The 17,985-nt window shown below is 54.4% G+C and overlaps 1 protein-coding gene across 6 annotated transcripts in view; it reads right to left on the reverse strand.

Moving 5' to 3' along the window:
- Window positions 1–204: 204 nt before the first annotated feature.
- Window positions 205–17,985, reverse strand: part of MGAT5B (alpha-1,6-mannosylglycoprotein 6-beta-N-acetylglucosaminyltransferase B) — an 82,944-nt gene continuing 65,163 nt past the window's right edge. For 5 of the 6 annotated variants that reach the window (XM_055242120.2, XM_055242115.2, XM_055242121.2 and 2 more), the window contains 7 exons: window positions 17,570–17,700; window positions 12,370–12,525; window positions 9,991–10,137; window positions 9,702–9,818; window positions 4,131–4,205; window positions 2,512–2,768; window positions 205–1,957 (listed from right to left, as the gene is read on the reverse strand). In XM_055242120.2, coding sequence (XP_055098095.1) covers window positions 1,759–1,957; window positions 2,512–2,768; window positions 4,131–4,205; window positions 9,702–9,818; window positions 9,991–10,137; window positions 12,370–12,525; window positions 17,570–17,700 — 1,082 coding nt within the window. In that variant the 3' untranslated portion in view covers window positions 205–1,758. Of the gene's footprint in view, window positions 1,958–2,511; window positions 2,769–4,130; window positions 4,206–9,701; window positions 9,819–9,990; window positions 10,138–12,369; window positions 12,526–17,563; window positions 17,701–17,985 lie in introns of all 6 variants that reach the window. The other variant, XM_055242118.2, reaches the window with a different exon arrangement.

The raw sequence follows: 17,985 nt of genomic DNA on the forward strand, positions 1-17,985 counted from the left end.
AGCCAGGAGATGACCCTGGGTCACTGCCACCAGCAGGGACTTCCTTTGGGCGGTTTGAAGCAGACAGCACCCAGCTCTGCAGACCTGAGCACCCCATGTGCTCCGAGTGACATGGAGCAGAACCTGGGGACCTCAGCTATCTGCCATCCACCCTGGGCGAGCTCTGGATGCCGCAGGAAAAGACGAGAATCAGCACAGTTCCTCTTCCGCATCTCACATCCCAATAAAATATTTATTTCAAGAAATAAATCTTTAAAAAAAGAGAGAAAAAGAGTGTCTCTATTGCTTTCCCCCACAGGTTAGTCCTTGGGAACCAATGAGATTTTTTGCCATGTGGTTTCTGTGGCTGCAGGGGCCAGCCAGGTCTGGAGGGGACTCCCATGGGAAGTGTCCAGCCTGGCCCCTCCACCAACTCTCAGCATCCCGGGGCTGCCTCCTGGGAAGGGCGGAGGAGCAGGCCTAGGTTGGTGGGTGGGGTTGCCTGGAGAGGGAGCGGGATTATAAAACTGGGTGGGTGGCAGTGTTCTGAAGGCCCCACCTGCTGAGGCAGACGGGGCTGTGGGCATGGGGGGAGGGGAAGGGGGCATCCTGGGGCAGGCATGCCACTCGGAGAAGGACGGCTAGATCTGGAGGCAGTTTGAGGCTGGAGGAAGCTGGAGGTAGGGAAGAGGACTCGGCACTGATGAGGTTGGGGGCTACCTGGGGTAAGCGGACAGGGCAACTGGAAACTGGGCAGGGTGTACCATGGGGCTGAGGCTCCATCCCAAGCCCTTGTCTGCAAAGGGGGGCTTGGGATGTCTGCGGAGTGGGGGAGTCAGCACCCGCGGAAGTGCCTGGTGCATGAAGGCCACCCCCAGGCGGGGGTCCCAGAGCCTGATCTCTGAGGCTGGAGTGGAAACCTGCCCCTTGGAGGGGGTAGGGATTCAGGCTTTGGAACAAATCCACCATCTGGAGTCACAGGTCATGCCAGGATAGGTTTTGGGAGAAGCTCCGAGTGAAAAGGGTTGGAACAAGCAGGAGAGAGAAACAATTCAACCAGGGTCTGGGTGGTCCCTACACCCCCAACTGTGGTCCCCAAGTGTAGAGGGAGGGTGGGGGAATCGGGAAATCGGGAGGGAAGGGACTAAGGGCAGGCACAAACAGGACCCCTCGGCTTAGCCTTCTCCCAGCCCCCTGCCCCTCTGTCCACATCCCAAACACCAGTGGGCCCTGTGTGCCTGGCTCCCCTCACAGGAGAAGGGCGAGCCCCCAGTTTCCCTGCCTGCAGCAGGTACCACCCAGGCCCGCTCTCCAGGGCCATGGGGAGGGCCCCTCCTTAGACCCTTCAGGGACCGTGGGGCAGCCTGGTCCCTGCTCCTCTCCCTTGCAAGTCTAGAGGCCCCATCCTGGGCCCAAGAATGACTGGGCCCCTTTCGCCACCTGGCCCAGATCTGGCCTTGCAGAAAGCCAGGGGCCTCCGACCACCTGCTCCTGGGCCACGCGGACTCTGAGCAGTCCGACATCTGCTTGGCTATGATGCTGCCGTGAGTCCCCAGGAGAGAACCAGGGGCCTGCCTGGGAGGTCCCAGGGGCTCGGCGTGCTGCCTCCTCCTATTCCTGTGCACGGCTCTCCTCTGCCACCTTCCCGGCTAAGGAAGGAAGCTCCGGCCTAGAGGGGTTGCGAGGAGGACAAGCAGCCAGAGCTCAGAACCTGCTGGTGCTTTCTCCTGTGGCAGGAGAGAGCCAGCGTGGGTGCCAGGCAGGGCGGCAGAGGTGGACTCACAGACAGCCCTGGCACAAGGCCACCTGGCCCTTGCGGAAGTCGCGGCAGGGGCAGAGCCGGCGGTACTTGGTGTTGGAGCCAGCGCAGCTGAAGAGCAGAGGCTCCTTCTGCAGGTAGCACTCCTGGCCAGGCTGGGCGAAGGCCGGGTACAGGTGGTTCATCTCCGACTCGGTGCTGTCACAGGGCACCTGCAGCCTGGCAGGCACCACACAGCACCATCACTCAGCGTTGGTCACTTGGGCAGAACAGCTGGGGCGGGGTAGGGGCTGCCCCCAGCCTAGTCCTGCCTGCTCCCCTTCTCTGGCCCATCCCATCCCAGCCTGGGTAAGGAGATGTGTTACGGCTCCTTTATCCCACCTGCTGTCCAGGGACCCCTGGAGAAGAGAGGGGCCTGACCTGGAGGGGCTGGGGACCCAGGCAGACCCAGTAGGAGGAGCACCCGGGACAGCTTTCATGGTCTGGGACAGGACGATGCCCAAACAGGCTGGGCAGGGGGCTGAGTGGGTGGAAGAGGGCAGGCACTGGAAGGAGCTTTCCCTGGTAGTTTAGGGCTTGGCCAAGAGTAGGGCAGCAATGACCTGGATAATGGCCTGGAGGATCTCTTCTGGATCCTTCCTGACTCAGTGGAAAGCATTACATTCCCCCACACCGGCAGGGCTGAGGGCCAGCTCTGGGCGTGAGAGCTCTCAGTGAGCGCGGCTGGGCCAGTGAGGATAGCGGCTGGGTGGGGAGGGTGGGGGAACACTCACTTGAGGAAGGCGTCCTGGCTGTTGAGGAAGGGGAAGAAGGAGGGCTCACAGATTAGCCCGTGGTCCAAGCAGGTGTCGGTGCAGGCCCTCCCAGGCACGGCCAGCCAGGCCCGCAGGGAGTGCGCGGGGGGCCAGGCCCCAGGAGCCGAGCTGGCGTTCCGAGCCCACTCAAGGTGGGTGGCATTGGGGGCCAGGACAAAGGGGCTCTTCGGGGCGTGGGCCTCTGGTAGGGCAGGGCCTGGAGCTATGCAGAAGTCCTGCAAGGAGGAGAGCAGTGTTAGGGTGGGGAAATGCAACCCAGGTGTGCCTGGGAGACACCTGAAGGTGTGACCCTGCCGTGCCAGTATGAGCCGCCACTACTGGGCGCTTACTGAATACCAGGTAGCTTTACCAGCATTATTTCATTTACTTCTCACGGACACTCGTGCCTCCAGATCGCTTACAGGAATTACGGAGGCTCAGAGGTCACGGCACCCGCCCAGGGCCTTGGGGTTGGATGGCAGAACAGGACTTGGATTCAGAGCCCTCTGCATCCTGTGTGCCCTGGAGCTGCCTTGATGCTCAGGTCAGGCTGGGGTTCCTACCCTGGGGCCCACGAGCCCTGCCCTCCATGGGGACAGGGCCCCAGGCTGGCCGTGAGGCTCTCCAGGGGCTGGAGGGCCCCATGAATGCTTTTCTGTGAGCTTCCAGTCTGGGTTCAGTCCTGGGTTCTGGCCACAGCCCTGACTCTCACCCCCTCACCTGAATACGCTCTCCCTTCTGGGGGCCTCAGTATTCCCATCTGTAAAGGGACAGGGGAGAACAGACTCTCTCGGCCCTAATATCGGTGGGGCCAACAAGATGGAAAGGGAGGTCACGCACTATCCGTGGAAATTTCTCACAGCCATACAGCCACCTGCCCTAGGGCCCTGCGCCCAAGGCCCACCCGGGGCATCACCCTGGAGACCCGGAGCCTGAAGAGCCACGCTCCATCTGGGCCACCTGCAGCCCTCATGGTGGCTCAGATCTGCCAGGATGCAGCGGGGGGCCAGGACTCCCCAGGGACAGGGCACGCCCTCCTCCTCACCCACGACTTCCAGGCCCTCTGAGCACCCGTGGGAGGAGAAAGGAGTGTACTCCTGGGACAGCTGCCTGCCTGGGTGCTCCCTCGGGGGCTGGGGTGGCCGAGCTTTTGAAACCATGGGGCTGTCCCCTGGTTTCTCAAGGCAGAGATCCTAATCTCCCATTCCAGTCTCACCGCCATCCTTAGTGGGTGGGCAGGAAGTCCGGGGATCTTCACTTCCCATTCAGTTACCAAATCCCAATCAGTTAGCAGACTTTCGAACCACTGTTTTCTAAGAATGAAAGTCTTTGTGTTTCTGTTAGTGCTGTGGAGTTGGGCTCTACGGCTGGGCCCAGACAGCAGGAGTGCCTGGGGCGTGCTGCTTTCCGGGCCTGCAGTCAGGCCTGCCTGTCTCCAGCCCTGAGGGAACTCTGGGAAAGAGACTGGACAGGCTGGAGGAGGGAGCAGGGAGCTGGACGGTTTCACGGGTGCAGGGCCCTGGGCAGACAATGAAGCTGGCTCAGCCCCCTCCTCTGGTCTGACAGGATCTGGGGCAGAGACCAGAGGGCTCACCGACCTGGTGCTGGATGTAGGCGTGGATCCGCTCCAGCATCCCCTCGCAGGTGTACTCGTAGGGTAGGTAGGGGTCTACCTGTGGGAGGGATGGGCAGACACATGGGGCAGGAGAAGGCCCAGCCGTCGGGGGCCCTGCCATGCTTGGCATTGGGGGTGGAGGTCTGGTGGGCTCTCACATCCTGTGCCACGCCCAGGGAGCTGACCGCCCCATCCACCCGGCCCTTCCACCAGCTCAGAGTCCCTGTTCCCCGCACACCCTCCAGTGGCCCTCTGGGACTCAGGCTCAGGACCCACGGGGCCCAGCCTCATCCCTCCCTACCCCCTCCCAGGTCCCGGTCCCAACTGCACAGAGGATAAAGCTCAGTGCTCTGTCCCCTCCTGGGCTTTAACACCTCCTCTTCCCACAGCCCACCCACCCTCTTAGGCATCACCTGCTCCAGGGAGCGTTCCCTGAGCCCCACCCCCACTCCTGTGACAGGAACACTTTCCTTGGTGACTTCCAGCACCCCAGACTTCCCCAGCACAGAATGAGCCCCTGTGTCATTGTCTCCTGTGTGTTCCTCATGTCTCTCGTGAACTTACGGACCCCTTGAGGGTGAGGACTATGGCTTGTTCACACTGAATCCCTGGTGCCTGGCACAGTGCCTGGCATACAGTGGGTGCTCAGGAAATAGCCATGGAATGAAAAGGCATCCCCAGCTCTGCCTGTATCCTGCCCAAGACATGGGACATTCATGCAGAGGAACACAGGGGCATCTCCCAGTTGGCGGGAATGAGATGACATTTGTAAAGCACCCTGCCCCCACAGGCACAAACCCCCAAGCAGAGGCCACAGGCTGTCTGTCTAAATATCTAATAGTTGGCTGGGCACGGTGGCTCACGCCTGTAATCCCAGCACTTTGGAAGGCCGAGGTGGGCGGATCGCCTGAGGTCAGGAGTTCAAGACCAGCCTGGCCAACATGGTGAAACCCGGCTCCACTAAAAATACAAGAAAATTAGCTGGGCATGGTGGCGGGTGCCTGTAATCCCAGCTACTCGGGAGGCTGAGGCAGGAGAATCGCTTGAACCTGGGAGGTGGAGGTTACAGTGAGCCGAGACTGCACCATTGCACTCCAGCCTGGGCAACAGAGCGAGACTCTGTCTCAAAAATAAATAAATAAATAAATATCTAATAGTCACACAGCAACCTGTCCTGTGGGCAGATGCATGCAGAAGCTGGGGTCCAAGAAGCCAGGGGAATGGAGAGAAGAGGTGACAGAGGAGTAAGGGGGTACTCCTGCCTCCTCCCAACTTCTTAACCAACCAACCCCTTCCTGTTCCATTAACCTTCTCAGGCCCAGCACAGAGCCACCGTGGAGAAAATCACTGACCTGGAAGGGCAGGGGCAGCGGTCAGGACCCAGGAAGGAGCCATCCCAGACTCAGAGAAAGGTCTGTTTTAGCCTTCAACCTCCCCACTCCAACATGCCTGGTGGCACCTGACCTGGCCCAGCCCATCTCCCAATGAGCCGCTTTCCTGTCTTTAGCCAGTGGGTGAAATCTAACTGTTTGACTCAAGCCTGCAACCACCTCCTTTCTTCCTCATCAGCGTTGGGTGGTGGTAGAAAGTCCAGCTGCCCCAAGTTCGGTCCTGCTTTCTGTGTACCCCACTTCTTAGGAGACCCGTCCTGGGGCCTCTGGCCAAGGGGACATCCCTGACACTCAAGGGTCCCAGGGAAGCGGCAGTCACTGATGTCCTTGAAGCCGGACATTGCCCCAGCACTGACGTCCCCCGGCACTGTGTGTGGTTATTCTCGACGCTGGAGCAACTCTGAAGTCCCCGAGAATCTGCCGGTCCCATCCTCAGCCCAGCCTGCACAGCCCCGTGCTCCGCACAACCCTGTCCCAACCTGCTCTCATTCACGAGCTGATGGCCCAAGAAGACCCTGGCAGCCAGTTGCTGCCCCAGCTGGTTCCCTAAACACTCATGACGAAGTCCTGGGAGCCTCTGAGCCCCACACACTTCTGGGGGTCTTGCGGGGACAAGGCTTCACTCCCAGGTTATAAATAAAACTCCCCAGAGAAGAGCTTTCCTCTCGAAATGCCGCTCCCCGGCTCCGTGACAGCAACTCTCAGTTACTCTCGCTCTGTATCTGAAGCCCTTGTCACAAGGTAATTCAAAGGTCCCTGCGTGAAGAGAACACTCACGGCCAAGGACGACGTTCCGCCTGCCTGGCCTGGAAATTACCCCCATTAGGTCTAATTACAGGTATGCGCCCTAATCAGTCTTGACAGCGTGACAGGTGCTGATCCTGCCTGGGAACTGCTGGCCTGTGGGAATGACAGCAGGGAGGGGTACAGCGGAGGCCAGTGTTGGTGTCACCTTGAATGGCCTTGCTTTGGACACAGAGATGCCCACAGGCAAACCCGGGGAGGTGCAGAGACAAAGAAGAGATGCCGGGCCCTGGTTTTCCATGGCTGTCAGGCCGGGGGCCGGCTCGCTGTGTCTTAGACCTCCCTCTTCTCACCTCTTCTTCTCACCTCTTTCTCCCCATCCTGGCCGCTCCTCCCTCCCTCTCCCTGTAAAAGGCCACATGACTTGCAGAACAAGCCACTCCCCATGATGGCAGCCCTCATTTGCTCTCAGCCTCCACCAGCTGTCCCTAAATCTGTTTTCTAAAATAGAATTATTAGGCCGGGCATGGTGGCTCATGCCTGTAATCCCAGCACTTTGGGAGGCCGAGGTGGGAGGATCGCTTGTGCCCAGGAGTTTGAGACTGGCCTGGGCAACAAAGTGAGACCCCCCCCCCAATCTCTATTCAAATAATATAAAAAGAAAATTTTAAAAAAATAATAAAATGGGATTATTAGAATTACCCAGAGTTCTTGTTTAAAATGCAGATTCCCACGCGAAGCTGGGTCCTATTAAATGGGAAGGTGTGGGATGGGCTCGAGAATCTGCATTTAAGGCCCTTGCCCCGGGTGACTCTCGGGCACATAAACATTTCTGAGCTGCTGTGAGCTAAGAGGGGGTGAACTGTTATGCGGAGGGGTGGGGCCCACAGAAGGGAGGGGTCTGAAGGCAGAGGGGCCTCAGCTGGTTTGGGGCCCAGCACAAATCTCAGCTGGTCAGATTTGCAATACCTTGCTTCCTTAATCCTTTTGTAATTGTTATTTTTTAATTAACTAATTAACAAAATTAAACAGATGTTCATGTAAAAAAAAAAAAATCAAACAGGAAAGCAATGAAAGGGAAGTTTCCTCTCACCCCAGACACTCAGTCCTTCCCCCAGTTATCAATTTCTTGTGTGTCCAACCAGAAATACCCGCGACTATCCCAGCCCCTTCACGCACACAGCCCTCCCCCGACCCCGCTTTCTGGGCCTCCGGGGGGCAGGTTATCCACAGGGTGGAGTGTCTCACTCTTTCAGCTTAACAATGTGTCTTGGAGGTTGGGCTAAACCCTGCTCCCCACGTTGGAAAAGTCTATGTAGTCCCCCTCCCAGCCCTGCCTGAGCCCCTCTGCAGGAGAAGCCTTGGAGGATTGGTTTGCAAGGGGAGGGGAGAGGGAGGAGAGCAGAGGGAGGTGGGTGGAGAAGTGGGGAGAAGGAGCTGGAGGAGATTGTGGGGTGATAGGAGCCCCCTTCCCTACCTGTACACCTTGTTACCAGCTTCCCCATGCAGGGGGCTGGGGTTGGTCAGTTTCCAGCAGTGAAATTAATCAGTTAACCCCCTTCACTCTTCTTTCCTATGCACTGAGGTCTCTACCTAAGGCCTCCTTCCTGGCACTGCTATTTCTAGCCCCATTTAAACCTATAAGCTGGTACCGGTCAAATACCTGGCCCTCTTCCTAGGGCGTGGCCAAGGGGCCAAGTTCCTATGTATCTTTTTAAAAATTTTTTGAGATGGAGTCTCGCTCTGTCACCCAGGCTGGAGTGCAGTGGCATGATCTCGGCTCACTGTAACCTCCACCTCCCAGGTTCAAGCGATTCTCCTGCCTCAGCCTCCTGAGTAGTTGGGATCACAGTCGTGTGCCACCACGCGGGTCTAAATTTTCTTTTTTTTTTTTTTGATTTTTAGTACAGATGGGGTTTCACCATGTTGGCCAGGCTGGTCTCAAACTCCTGGCCTCCAGTGATCCGCCCACTTTAGCCTCCCAAAGTGCAGGGATTACAGGTGTGAGCCCCTGCACCTGGCCTCTAGTTGCTTTTGTTCAATAAGGCCTTGCCAGAACTTAAGCCACCAGCCCAGGACAGGGGACAACACTGGGTTGAGAGCTAGCAAGGGAGTTTTTATCCCTCCCACTCTGTCTAGGCTGGTGCTTTGCTAGGATCCAGCATTACAAGGTCACACAACCTCTCCCTGCAGCAGGGCCATCAGCGCCCCACCCTCAGTTACCTGTGACTCCACCTCAGGGCTGTCTCTGGCCTGCTGAGCCCATCTGTGTGCAGGCCAAAAGTGTCAGGAACTGGCATCCCAGGCGCCACCCTCAGCCACAGATGGATGGGAAGAGGAGGATACCTACCCTAGCCTCTTTCCCCTCGGGCAGGACAGCTCTGGGATGTGACCTACCCCATCTTGCAGAGGCCCCCGTGGTGATAAGCTCCAGGTGCCACCTGCTGATACACACCTTGCCTCACCTGGCACCTCTGTGCCTGCTTCCTGGGGTTGCCTCCCAAATAAGCTACTGCTAAAATCCCTGTTTTCATGTTACTTCCTGGAGGAATCCAATCTCAGACAGTCTCTGACTTTGAGAAACCTGCCATGTTGGCCAGGCTGCTCTCAAACTCCTGGCCTCAAGTGATGCGCCGGCCTCGGCCTCCCAAAGTGCTAGATTACAGGCGGGAGCCACCATGCCCGGCCTGGAGCGATTATTTTTGCTCAGCCTGTTATCTGAGCTTTAGCAAGAAGGGGATCCAGGAGAACCATAGTGAGAGGAGGCTCTCTCGTTCACTGGGTCTGAGCCTCCCCAGAATGAAGGAACCAGCCAAGCACAAGGCACGATCAAAAGCCACAAACATGTCCACTGTGGAGATGAGCATCAGGCACAAGCCCCTCCTCACTCTCACCCCGCCCACACATGTGCACCTACACATACCAGCACCCACGTTCACTGGAGACCCAGGGTGTCCTACCCCCTTGCTACTCAAAGCGTTGCCCCACATTTAACAGATGGTTTGTGTGCACATTATATTTTGAAATGTGCTGTGTAAAGGCTGCAAACCCACACCTGCAGCAGTTTAAAAACCTCCACACATTCATCGTGAAAACATTCACTTAGCACCTGGCCCTCAAAAGTGCTCCATAAGCAATTTGAGATCCAGGGCTGCCATGTAAGGTTGTGCAGGTTGCTCACTGCACAAAGGCATTCCCCACACGTCACACCTGAGTGAGTAGATGAATGGGGTCCCCCATTTCATTCTCCAATCCACATGCCCTGGCTCAGGGCTGTGTCTGACCAGGGGAGGGATGGACACCTTTGCCAACCCAGGCCTGCAAGTCTGAACTCACCCAGAGGGGCACCGTTTTCTAATCAGAGTGACGACCAGCAATGTGGACTAGTGGTGGTCTCAGCTGCATGTGGCTGCTCTCACCTGAGTTCTCATGATGGCCTTGATGGCTGCTTCAAACTCCTCTGAGTTGTTGTAGTCGACTGTCCACACGTGGGGCTTGCCGATGAAGTTCTCCGCGTAGGGATGCTGGGAGAACACCTGGCACGGGTACAGAGATCGCAGCTGCCCCCTGTGCCTGCCAGTGGGACAGGGACAAAGGAAGGTACCCCATCCACTTGTCCTATCTCAGTCTGCCTCTTCCAGGACCGGCAGGGGTCTCTGTCCCGGCCCCTCCTGATCGGGGACCAGGATGCTTTTGCTCTCCACTCACCTCTCTGGAGGTGGGCTTGCCTCGGAAGAACTCGTGGTTGAGGGAGCTGTGGGGTGGGCTGAAGCGGGACTGCAGGAAGATGCAGCCATTGGCGATGGCCTCCAGTGGGGCGGGGCCCTCGTAGGGGAAGCCAAACCCGATGAAGAGCTGCAGAGTTAAGGGGCGCAGTGATCAGGAAGGGCTGGGCCGCCACAGCCCAGTAAGCCCCAGGATGCCGGGGACAAGGTTAGGCTTCGGGATATTCACAGGAGGCAGCTGGGCCTGGAGCGATTATTTTTGCTCAGCCTGTTATCTGAGCTATAACAGGGCTGGAAAAGCCAGCCCAGAACATCTTGTGCCACGGGCAAGCACTTCCCCTTTCTGGGCCTCAGTTTCCCCATTTGTGAAATAAGGGGGTCTAATTAGGTATTATCAATGGTCTCTTCTTGCTCTATCAGGCTATGATTTATGATTCTGGAGGGAGGAAGAAAAGAACAAGGGTTTCAGGCCAAGAAAGCTGCAGGCCTGCACCTACAAGAGACCTCCAGGAACCTCACTCACTCATCCCAAAAACATTTATTCAGCACCTAACTTGTGTGAGGCTATTTACAATAGCAAAGACATGGGACCAACGCAGGTGCCCATCAACGGTGGCTTGGATAAAGAAAATATGGTACATAGACACCATAAGATACTATGCAGACATAAAAAAAAGAACAAAATCATGTCCTTTTCAGCAATATGGGTATAGCAGGAGGCCAATACCCTAAGCGAACTAAAGCTGGAACAGAAACCAAATACCACAAATTCTCACTTATAAGTGGGAGCTAAACATTGGGTACTCATGGGCATAAGGATGGCAACAACAGACACTGGGGACTCCTGGAGTGGGGAGGAGGAAGGGGGTAAAGACGGAAGAATTAACTACTGGGTACTATCCTCACTACCTGGGTGACAAGACCCTTCATATCCCAAACCTCAGCATTATGCAATATACCCAGGTACCAAGCCTGCATATGTACCCCTTAAACCTAAAATAAAAGTTGAAATTTTTTTTTTTTTTTTTTGAGACGGAGTCTTGCTCTGTCACCAGGCTGGAGTGCAGTGGCACCATCTCATCTCACTGCAACCTCTGCCTCCCGGGTTCAAGCAATTCCCCTGCCTCACCCTCCTGAGTAGCCGGGACCACAGGCGCCCACCACATCTGGCTAATTTTTTGTTTGTTTGTTTGTATTTTAGTAGAGACAGGGTTTCACCATGTTGGCCAGGATGGTCTCGATATCCTAACCTTGTGATCCACCCACCTCAGCCTCCCAAAATGTTGGGATTATAGGCACGAGCCACCGCACCTGGCCAAAATTATTATTTTTTAAGTAACTCGTGCTAGGAGCGCACAGGGCTGGCCTGGAAGGCACTTAATAAATGATTCTGAATCCAGGGCTGTTCTGTGAGGTTGTTCAGGTTATTCACTACACACGAGCATCTCCACTGCCCCCAAAACACACACACACACATACATCCAAGATGCCTTGGGAAAGAAGCTATGATGAGATCCAGAGAGGGCCTGGGGCCAGGTGCAGTGGCTCACATCTGTAATCCCAACACTTTGAGAGGCTGAGGTGGTAGGGTCGCTTGAGCCCAGGAGTTTGACACCAGCCTGGGCAACGTAGGAAGACACCACCTCTACAAAAAGTTTTAAAATTAGCCATGTGTGGTGGTGTATGCCAATAGTCCCAGCTACTCGGGAGGCGGAGGTGAGGGGACTGTGTGAGCCTAGGAGTATAAGGTTGCAGTGAGCCCTGATTGCACCACCGCACTCCACGTGGGCAACAGAGCAAGACCCTGTCTCATAAAAAAGAGGGTGAGGGGTGCCTAGAAGCTGGCTGGAGACTCTCCAGCCTCAGCTGATACTCCAGGGTCCAGTCAGGGTTTTGCCCACTGTAACAACTGCTGCTCCAGGAGTAGGACCCCTGAAGCAGTCACTCAGGACTAGTGGCTCAATGGCACTCTAGCCAGGACCCCTCTCTCCACCCACCCAACTACCCCAGCTCAGTGTCTCCAAAAGCTAGGCCTGACCCAGAAGTCCATTTGGCTGGACTGGTACCGCAAGGGGGCGGATGGGCAGCCCAACTCTACTTCCCCATCACTGAGCCACAGCTCTGCTGCTCTGCTGGCCCTGCCCAGGTCCCTTTCTCTATAGGGCCTCTCCTGCCTGGTGGGCACCCACATCTCTGCCCCTGGGCTCTGGTCAGATGTGGGGCTCAGGGCAGCAGAGCATGCTGGGGTAGGTCCACATGTGGAAGGGGCCTGAGTGGTGGTGGCGGGCCTGGCAGGCATGGGTGGTGACCTCAGTGTCTGCAGCCAGCAAGGGTGAGAATGGTGCGGGGGATGGGAGCTCACTTTGGCCTTGCGCAGCAGCTGCTGAAACTCAGGCTGCGGTAAGAGGCCGTGGTTCTTCACAAAGGCTGGCACCTCGGGGGGCCGCTGGCTGTCGTAGTACACGGTGCCATGGATCTCCATGTATTTGTTCAGGATGCCCAGGAACTTCTCCTTCCCCTGGAAAAAGAAGAGGAGGAGATGGGAACCTCATGCAAACCACAGAAGGCAAAGTCAGTGGAGGAGATCCCTTGGTCTGGAAGTCAGAAGATGTGGACCCAGTCTCAGGTTGGCCATTAACTGGCTGCGGGACACTGGGAAAGGCCCCTCCCCTCTCTGGCCCTCAAAATCTATGAGTTGCAGAGATTGGACTAGAGCAGAGCCTTCAGGATTACTTTTAGCCATGAAACTGTTTTCTTTCCAAAGGAACCCTATGGGGACCAACATTTAAATGGATTCACGTGGTGCCATTTGGCCTCCGCTGAACCCCTAATGACCTCTAAGCCCCTCTGAGGAGCTGTGGAGCTCTCTGTAGTCCATTCATCCATCTCTCTCTCTCATCCATCCCATCCCACCATCCATCCATCCATCCATCCATTTGTCCATCCACCCATCACTCTATGCGTCCACCCACCCATCCATCCATTCATCCATCCATCCCTCTCACACATCCCTCCACTCACCCATCCACCCATCCAGTCATCCATCTACCCATCCATCCTCTCATCCATCCATCTCATCTGTCCATCCCTTCTTTCGTCAAAGGAGGGGGACCTCTGACAGAAGCTCCATATTTGGAATTAGAACTCAGGAGAATTCTACCCTAGAAAAAAGGATGAAACAGAGCTAGACCAGTCCCTGCAGGGGCTGAATCATTTTTGTCTCAATCACTATATTGATTAAGGTGATCCGAGATTGCTAGGGCCCCCAGCTACAAGCCAAGAGTAAAAGTAAATTCTCTCTGGAATAAAATAGAGTCATCTTTGATCTTAAATTATCTCTACAATTTTTCATATTCATTTTCCAGAACTCAAAAAAAAAAAAAAAAAACCATTGAAATCCCAATCAAACCCCCAGTGCTTTTTTTGTAGAAATTGACAAGCCGATTCTAAAACTCATTTGGAAATGCAAAGGACCTAGAATAGACAAAACAACTTTGAAAAAGAACACAGTTAGCAGGCTTATATTACCGATGTCAAGACTTATTATAAAGCTACAATAATCCACATAGTGTGGTACTGGCATCAAGATAGACAAATAGATCAATGGAACAGAATACAGACTCCAGAAATAGACCTACACACAGTATGGTCAATTGATTTTCAACAAAGGTGCAAAACATTTCAGTGGAGGAAGGATGGTTTTATCAATAAATGGTCATGAAACATGATATCTATATGCAAAAAAGTGAAAGAACTTTATACTTATTATATGTAAAAGTTAATGCAAAATGGATCACAGACTTAAATGCAAAACCTAAAACTATAAAACTTATACAAAAAAAAATAGGAAAAAAATCTTTGTAACCTTGCGTTAGACAAAGATTTCTTAAATACAACACCAAAAGCACAATCCATAAAAGAAAACACTGGACTTCATTAAAATTAAGAACTTTTCTCTTTGAAAGACACTTTTTGTGTGTTTGTTTGTTTGTTTGTTTTTGAGACAGAGCCTTGCTCTGTCACCCAGGCTGGAGTGCAGTGGTGTGATCTTGGCTCGCTGCAACCTCCGCCTCCCAGGTTCAAGTGATTCTCCTGCCTCAGCCTCCTGAATAGCTGGGATTACAGGTGCAGACCACCACATGTGGCTAATTTTTTGTATTTTTAGTAGACACGGGGTTTCAGCTTGTTAGTCAGGCTGGTCTCAATCTCCTGACCTCGGGATCCACCCTGCCATGGCCTCCCAAAGTGCTGAGATTACAGGCCTGAGCCACCATTCCTGGCTGAAAGACACTGTTAAGAGAAAGACAAGGCCAGGTGCAGTGGCTCATGCCTGTAATCCTAGCACTTTGAGAGGCTGAGACGGGAGGATCGCTTGAGCCCAGGAGTTTGCGACCAGAATGGGCCACATAATGAGACCCTGTCTCTCTGTCTCTATCTACATATATATATTATATATATATAAAAATATATGTCTATATTTTTATATATATTATACATATATGTTTAAAAAGAGAGAGACAAGCCACCGACTGGAAGAAAATATTTATAAAGCATATATTTGATATGAGACTTGGATCCAGGATATATAAAGAACTCTAACAACTCCATAGTAAGAAAATAAACAACCTAATACAAACAACCTAATATTTTCAATGGGCAAAAGTTTTTAAAAAGACACATCACCAAAAAAAATATATATATATATATATATGGAAGACAAATAAACACACAAAAATATCTTCATCATTAGTCATTAGGAAAATGCCAATTTAAACCACAAGAAGACACCATTCCGTGCCTGCTAGAATGGCTGAAATTTACAAGACTGACCATCCCAAGCATTGATGAATTTGTTAAAGAATTGAAAGCCTCCTACAGTGCTGGTAGGACTATAAAATGGCATGACCACCTTTTAAAAAAAGTTAAACACACTTCTACAGTATTAACCAGCCATTATATTCTTAGGCATTTACCCAGGAGAAATGAAAGCATAGGTTTCTACAAAAAACTGTACATGAACCAAAAAGGCCAGTCAAGCCTCCCTGAGTTGGTTTCACAATTTATCCATGGGTTGCCACCTACGGATTGAAAAGTTCCACCCAAGCTCACCCAGATGACTCTCTGCGGGCCTGGAATGTTCTCCCCAGGGATGAGGGTGGGTTTGCCCTGGGCCTGAACTAGCTGCCTTTGCCTTCTTCCTGCTTCATTCCCTTGGTCCCTCACCCCCACTTCCTGGGACTACACTCTACTAAAATAGCACCTAAGCCTTAGCCTCAGGCTCCACTTTCTGGGGAATGCAGAATAAAACAGACCCGCTTAGCACAAAAATCACCCAATGCCTTGCTCTGGGTCCCCAGCTCCTGCTCCCCGGAAGGATGGTAAATGACCTGACCTTCCATCTCCCCTTCTTCCTCCTCTGCTTCTCGGCCACCTGGTCCCCTGAACTCTGGACGGCATCTCTCCCAGGATGCTGCTTTCATTTTTCTCTCCATCCAGCCACCTCTGACTTCCTTTGGTTACAAATACCAGAGCAAAGATGTCTTTTTTTGGAAGCAGCTTCTTTGAGGTCTCTTAGCTGAACAGGATTGCCTCGGGCTATCACAGAAGTTCCAGCGCTAGAGATAAAACCTTTCTCTTTCCAGATGCCATAACCTCTCATTCTCTTGGGCCAGTTTCTTAACAGCATTTTCTGATAAAAGTAGATCCTGTGTGTTCCACGATCCTCCGACTCTGCCCTCTTCTCCAGTGCCCGGTGCCCACAGCTTCCCGGGCTTCCCTGCAGCTGTGGCAATCAGCATGGGGAGCCTCACCTCCCAGCGCCCCCCTCCACACCCCACAGTGACCTCTGACATCTCAGCAGAGGTCCTGGACCTTGATTCCTGCTTCCAAGCCTTCTCTCTGCCATTCTCCAAGGCTTCATAATGCCGAACAGGCTGTGGAGTCAGGGCCAAGCACCCCTGGCTCTGGACTTGGATTGATGTAGGCTGGAACATCAGCTCGGCGCTTACTAGCTGTGGGTCACCTTCTAACCCACTGTGCCCTGGTGTCCTCACTGGTAGAGTGGGCGGGATCACATGCAGCACCCACCTCATGGCGTGAAGGTTAAATAACAGATGCACGTGAGCCCTTAGCACAATGCCTGGCACATAGCAAGCTCTGAGTGAACAGCAGCCTCTTGGGTGGACGCAAGCCAGACGGTGAGATCCCCCTGGAGTCCTCCTTCTCTCCTCCTTCCTCAGTCATAGAACCCAGAACTGGGCTGGGCACATTGAGCTGAGCTGCCTGGAAATAACGCCACCCAGCGTCCCCTGGAAGTGGGCAAGCTGTGGCCAAGATGGAGCTGATGAGCAGTGTGGGAAACGTGGTGTCCCGCTCTGCTCCTTCCTTCTCCTTGTTGGCTGGGGTGCAGATATAACGGCTCGAATGCCTGTAGCCATCTTGAACCATGAGGCCAGGCCAGGGTGGAAACTAAACACAGTGGGTCAAGGTAAGAAGACCCCGGAGAACGCCACACTAGCCCTCCCGACCTCTGAAATTTGCAAGGAGGAAAGAAAATATGCTTCCATCTTGTTTAAATCACGATTATTTTGGGGTTTTCCTGTGACAGCTGGATCTAATCCTAATCAATACAGCTGGGAGAGTGATTAAATCCAATGATCATGTAACAGTCCTGATGGAGGGTACAGGGGCTTCCCCTGATCAGTATCTTCATTATTAACCTTGACCTCATGCCACCTGCCTGATGTAATAACCCGTCCAACGCCGGTCTCTCTCATGCCCAGGGGCTGCCCTGTGGCCATGCCAAGCAGGACCTTGACCTCCGGGGACCTGCCTCCCTGTCACAGAGGAACCAGGAAAGACAGCTCCTAGGACCCTGCTATCCCCATCACCCTCCTCCCCACCTTGGTCCATCCACAGGAGCCACAAGCCCCAGAGAGCCTGAGTCAGGGGAACATCACAAGGAGAGACCCCTGGAGCGGCTGCTGGAGAGGGGAAGGGGGCAGAGGGCAGAGGGGGCAGGCGGCAAGTGGTTTCCATACCTGGAGCTGCCTCGTGGCCAGGGGGAGCACAGGGAACAGAGAGAGAGACAGCAGGTTAGTGATGATTCACAGACAACACCCCATGCAGGCAGCTCCTCTCTGGGGACCCCCAACCCTGAAGATGGGGTTCTAATCTCTAAGCCTCTCCTGCTTCTCTCTGCCTCTCATCCCACAGAACCCCCAAGTCTAGCCTGACCACCCCCCACCCACCGGCGACGCCCTTGCTGGGCTTATATTGTCTATTGATCTGTTCCTTGGGAGGGTGGAAGATTTAGTCACAGTCCTCAATTAAGGAATCATTTATTAGGAGAGTCCGGGGGACAAGCTGTCAGCTTCCAGGCTGGGTGTCTTTAAATAGCAGTTAGGAACTTTTTGTCCTTAACTGGTTCATGGGAGACATTTCCAGCATGCAGGGCTGGGGCGGGAGGTGGGCACCGCATCCTGGAAGGAGGAGATGCGGGACCCAGGCGGGGGCCTGTGCCAGGCAGGCTGGTGCTTCCCGCGCGCAGGGGCCGCGCTCACCTTCCAGATGCTCGCCTCCTTGCCGTACACCACGGCCATGTTGCTGGCCTTGCCGCCTTTGATGAGCCGCTTCTCCGTCTCGTTGAGCTCCTCGGACACGAAGCCCATGAAGGAGTTGTCGGGGGTGTGAGCTGCAGCCCGAGCACGCGGAAGGAATGGGGTCACCAAACAACCAATGGCAGCCCCAGGCCTCCCTGGACTGCCCCACCCAAGAGGTCCTCTTTTGGCAGGGGGGGGAAGAGGGCGGGGCATAGAAGTACGGTGGGGAGAGTGTCATCAGTGCCCTGGCCTGCGAACCCCCTTCCCAGAGACTGCTACAATGATCAGAGCAGAAGGAAACCTAGGCCTGGCATGGTGACTCACGCCTCTAATCCCAACACTTTGGGAGGCCAAGGTGGGAGGATCCCTTGAGCCCA

This window comes from Symphalangus syndactylus, chromosome 14 (genome assembly GCF_028878055.3).
Source record: "Symphalangus syndactylus isolate Jambi chromosome 14, NHGRI_mSymSyn1-v2.1_pri, whole genome shotgun sequence".
Classification (NCBI taxonomy): Eukaryota; Metazoa; Chordata; class Mammalia; order Primates; family Hylobatidae; genus Symphalangus; species Symphalangus syndactylus.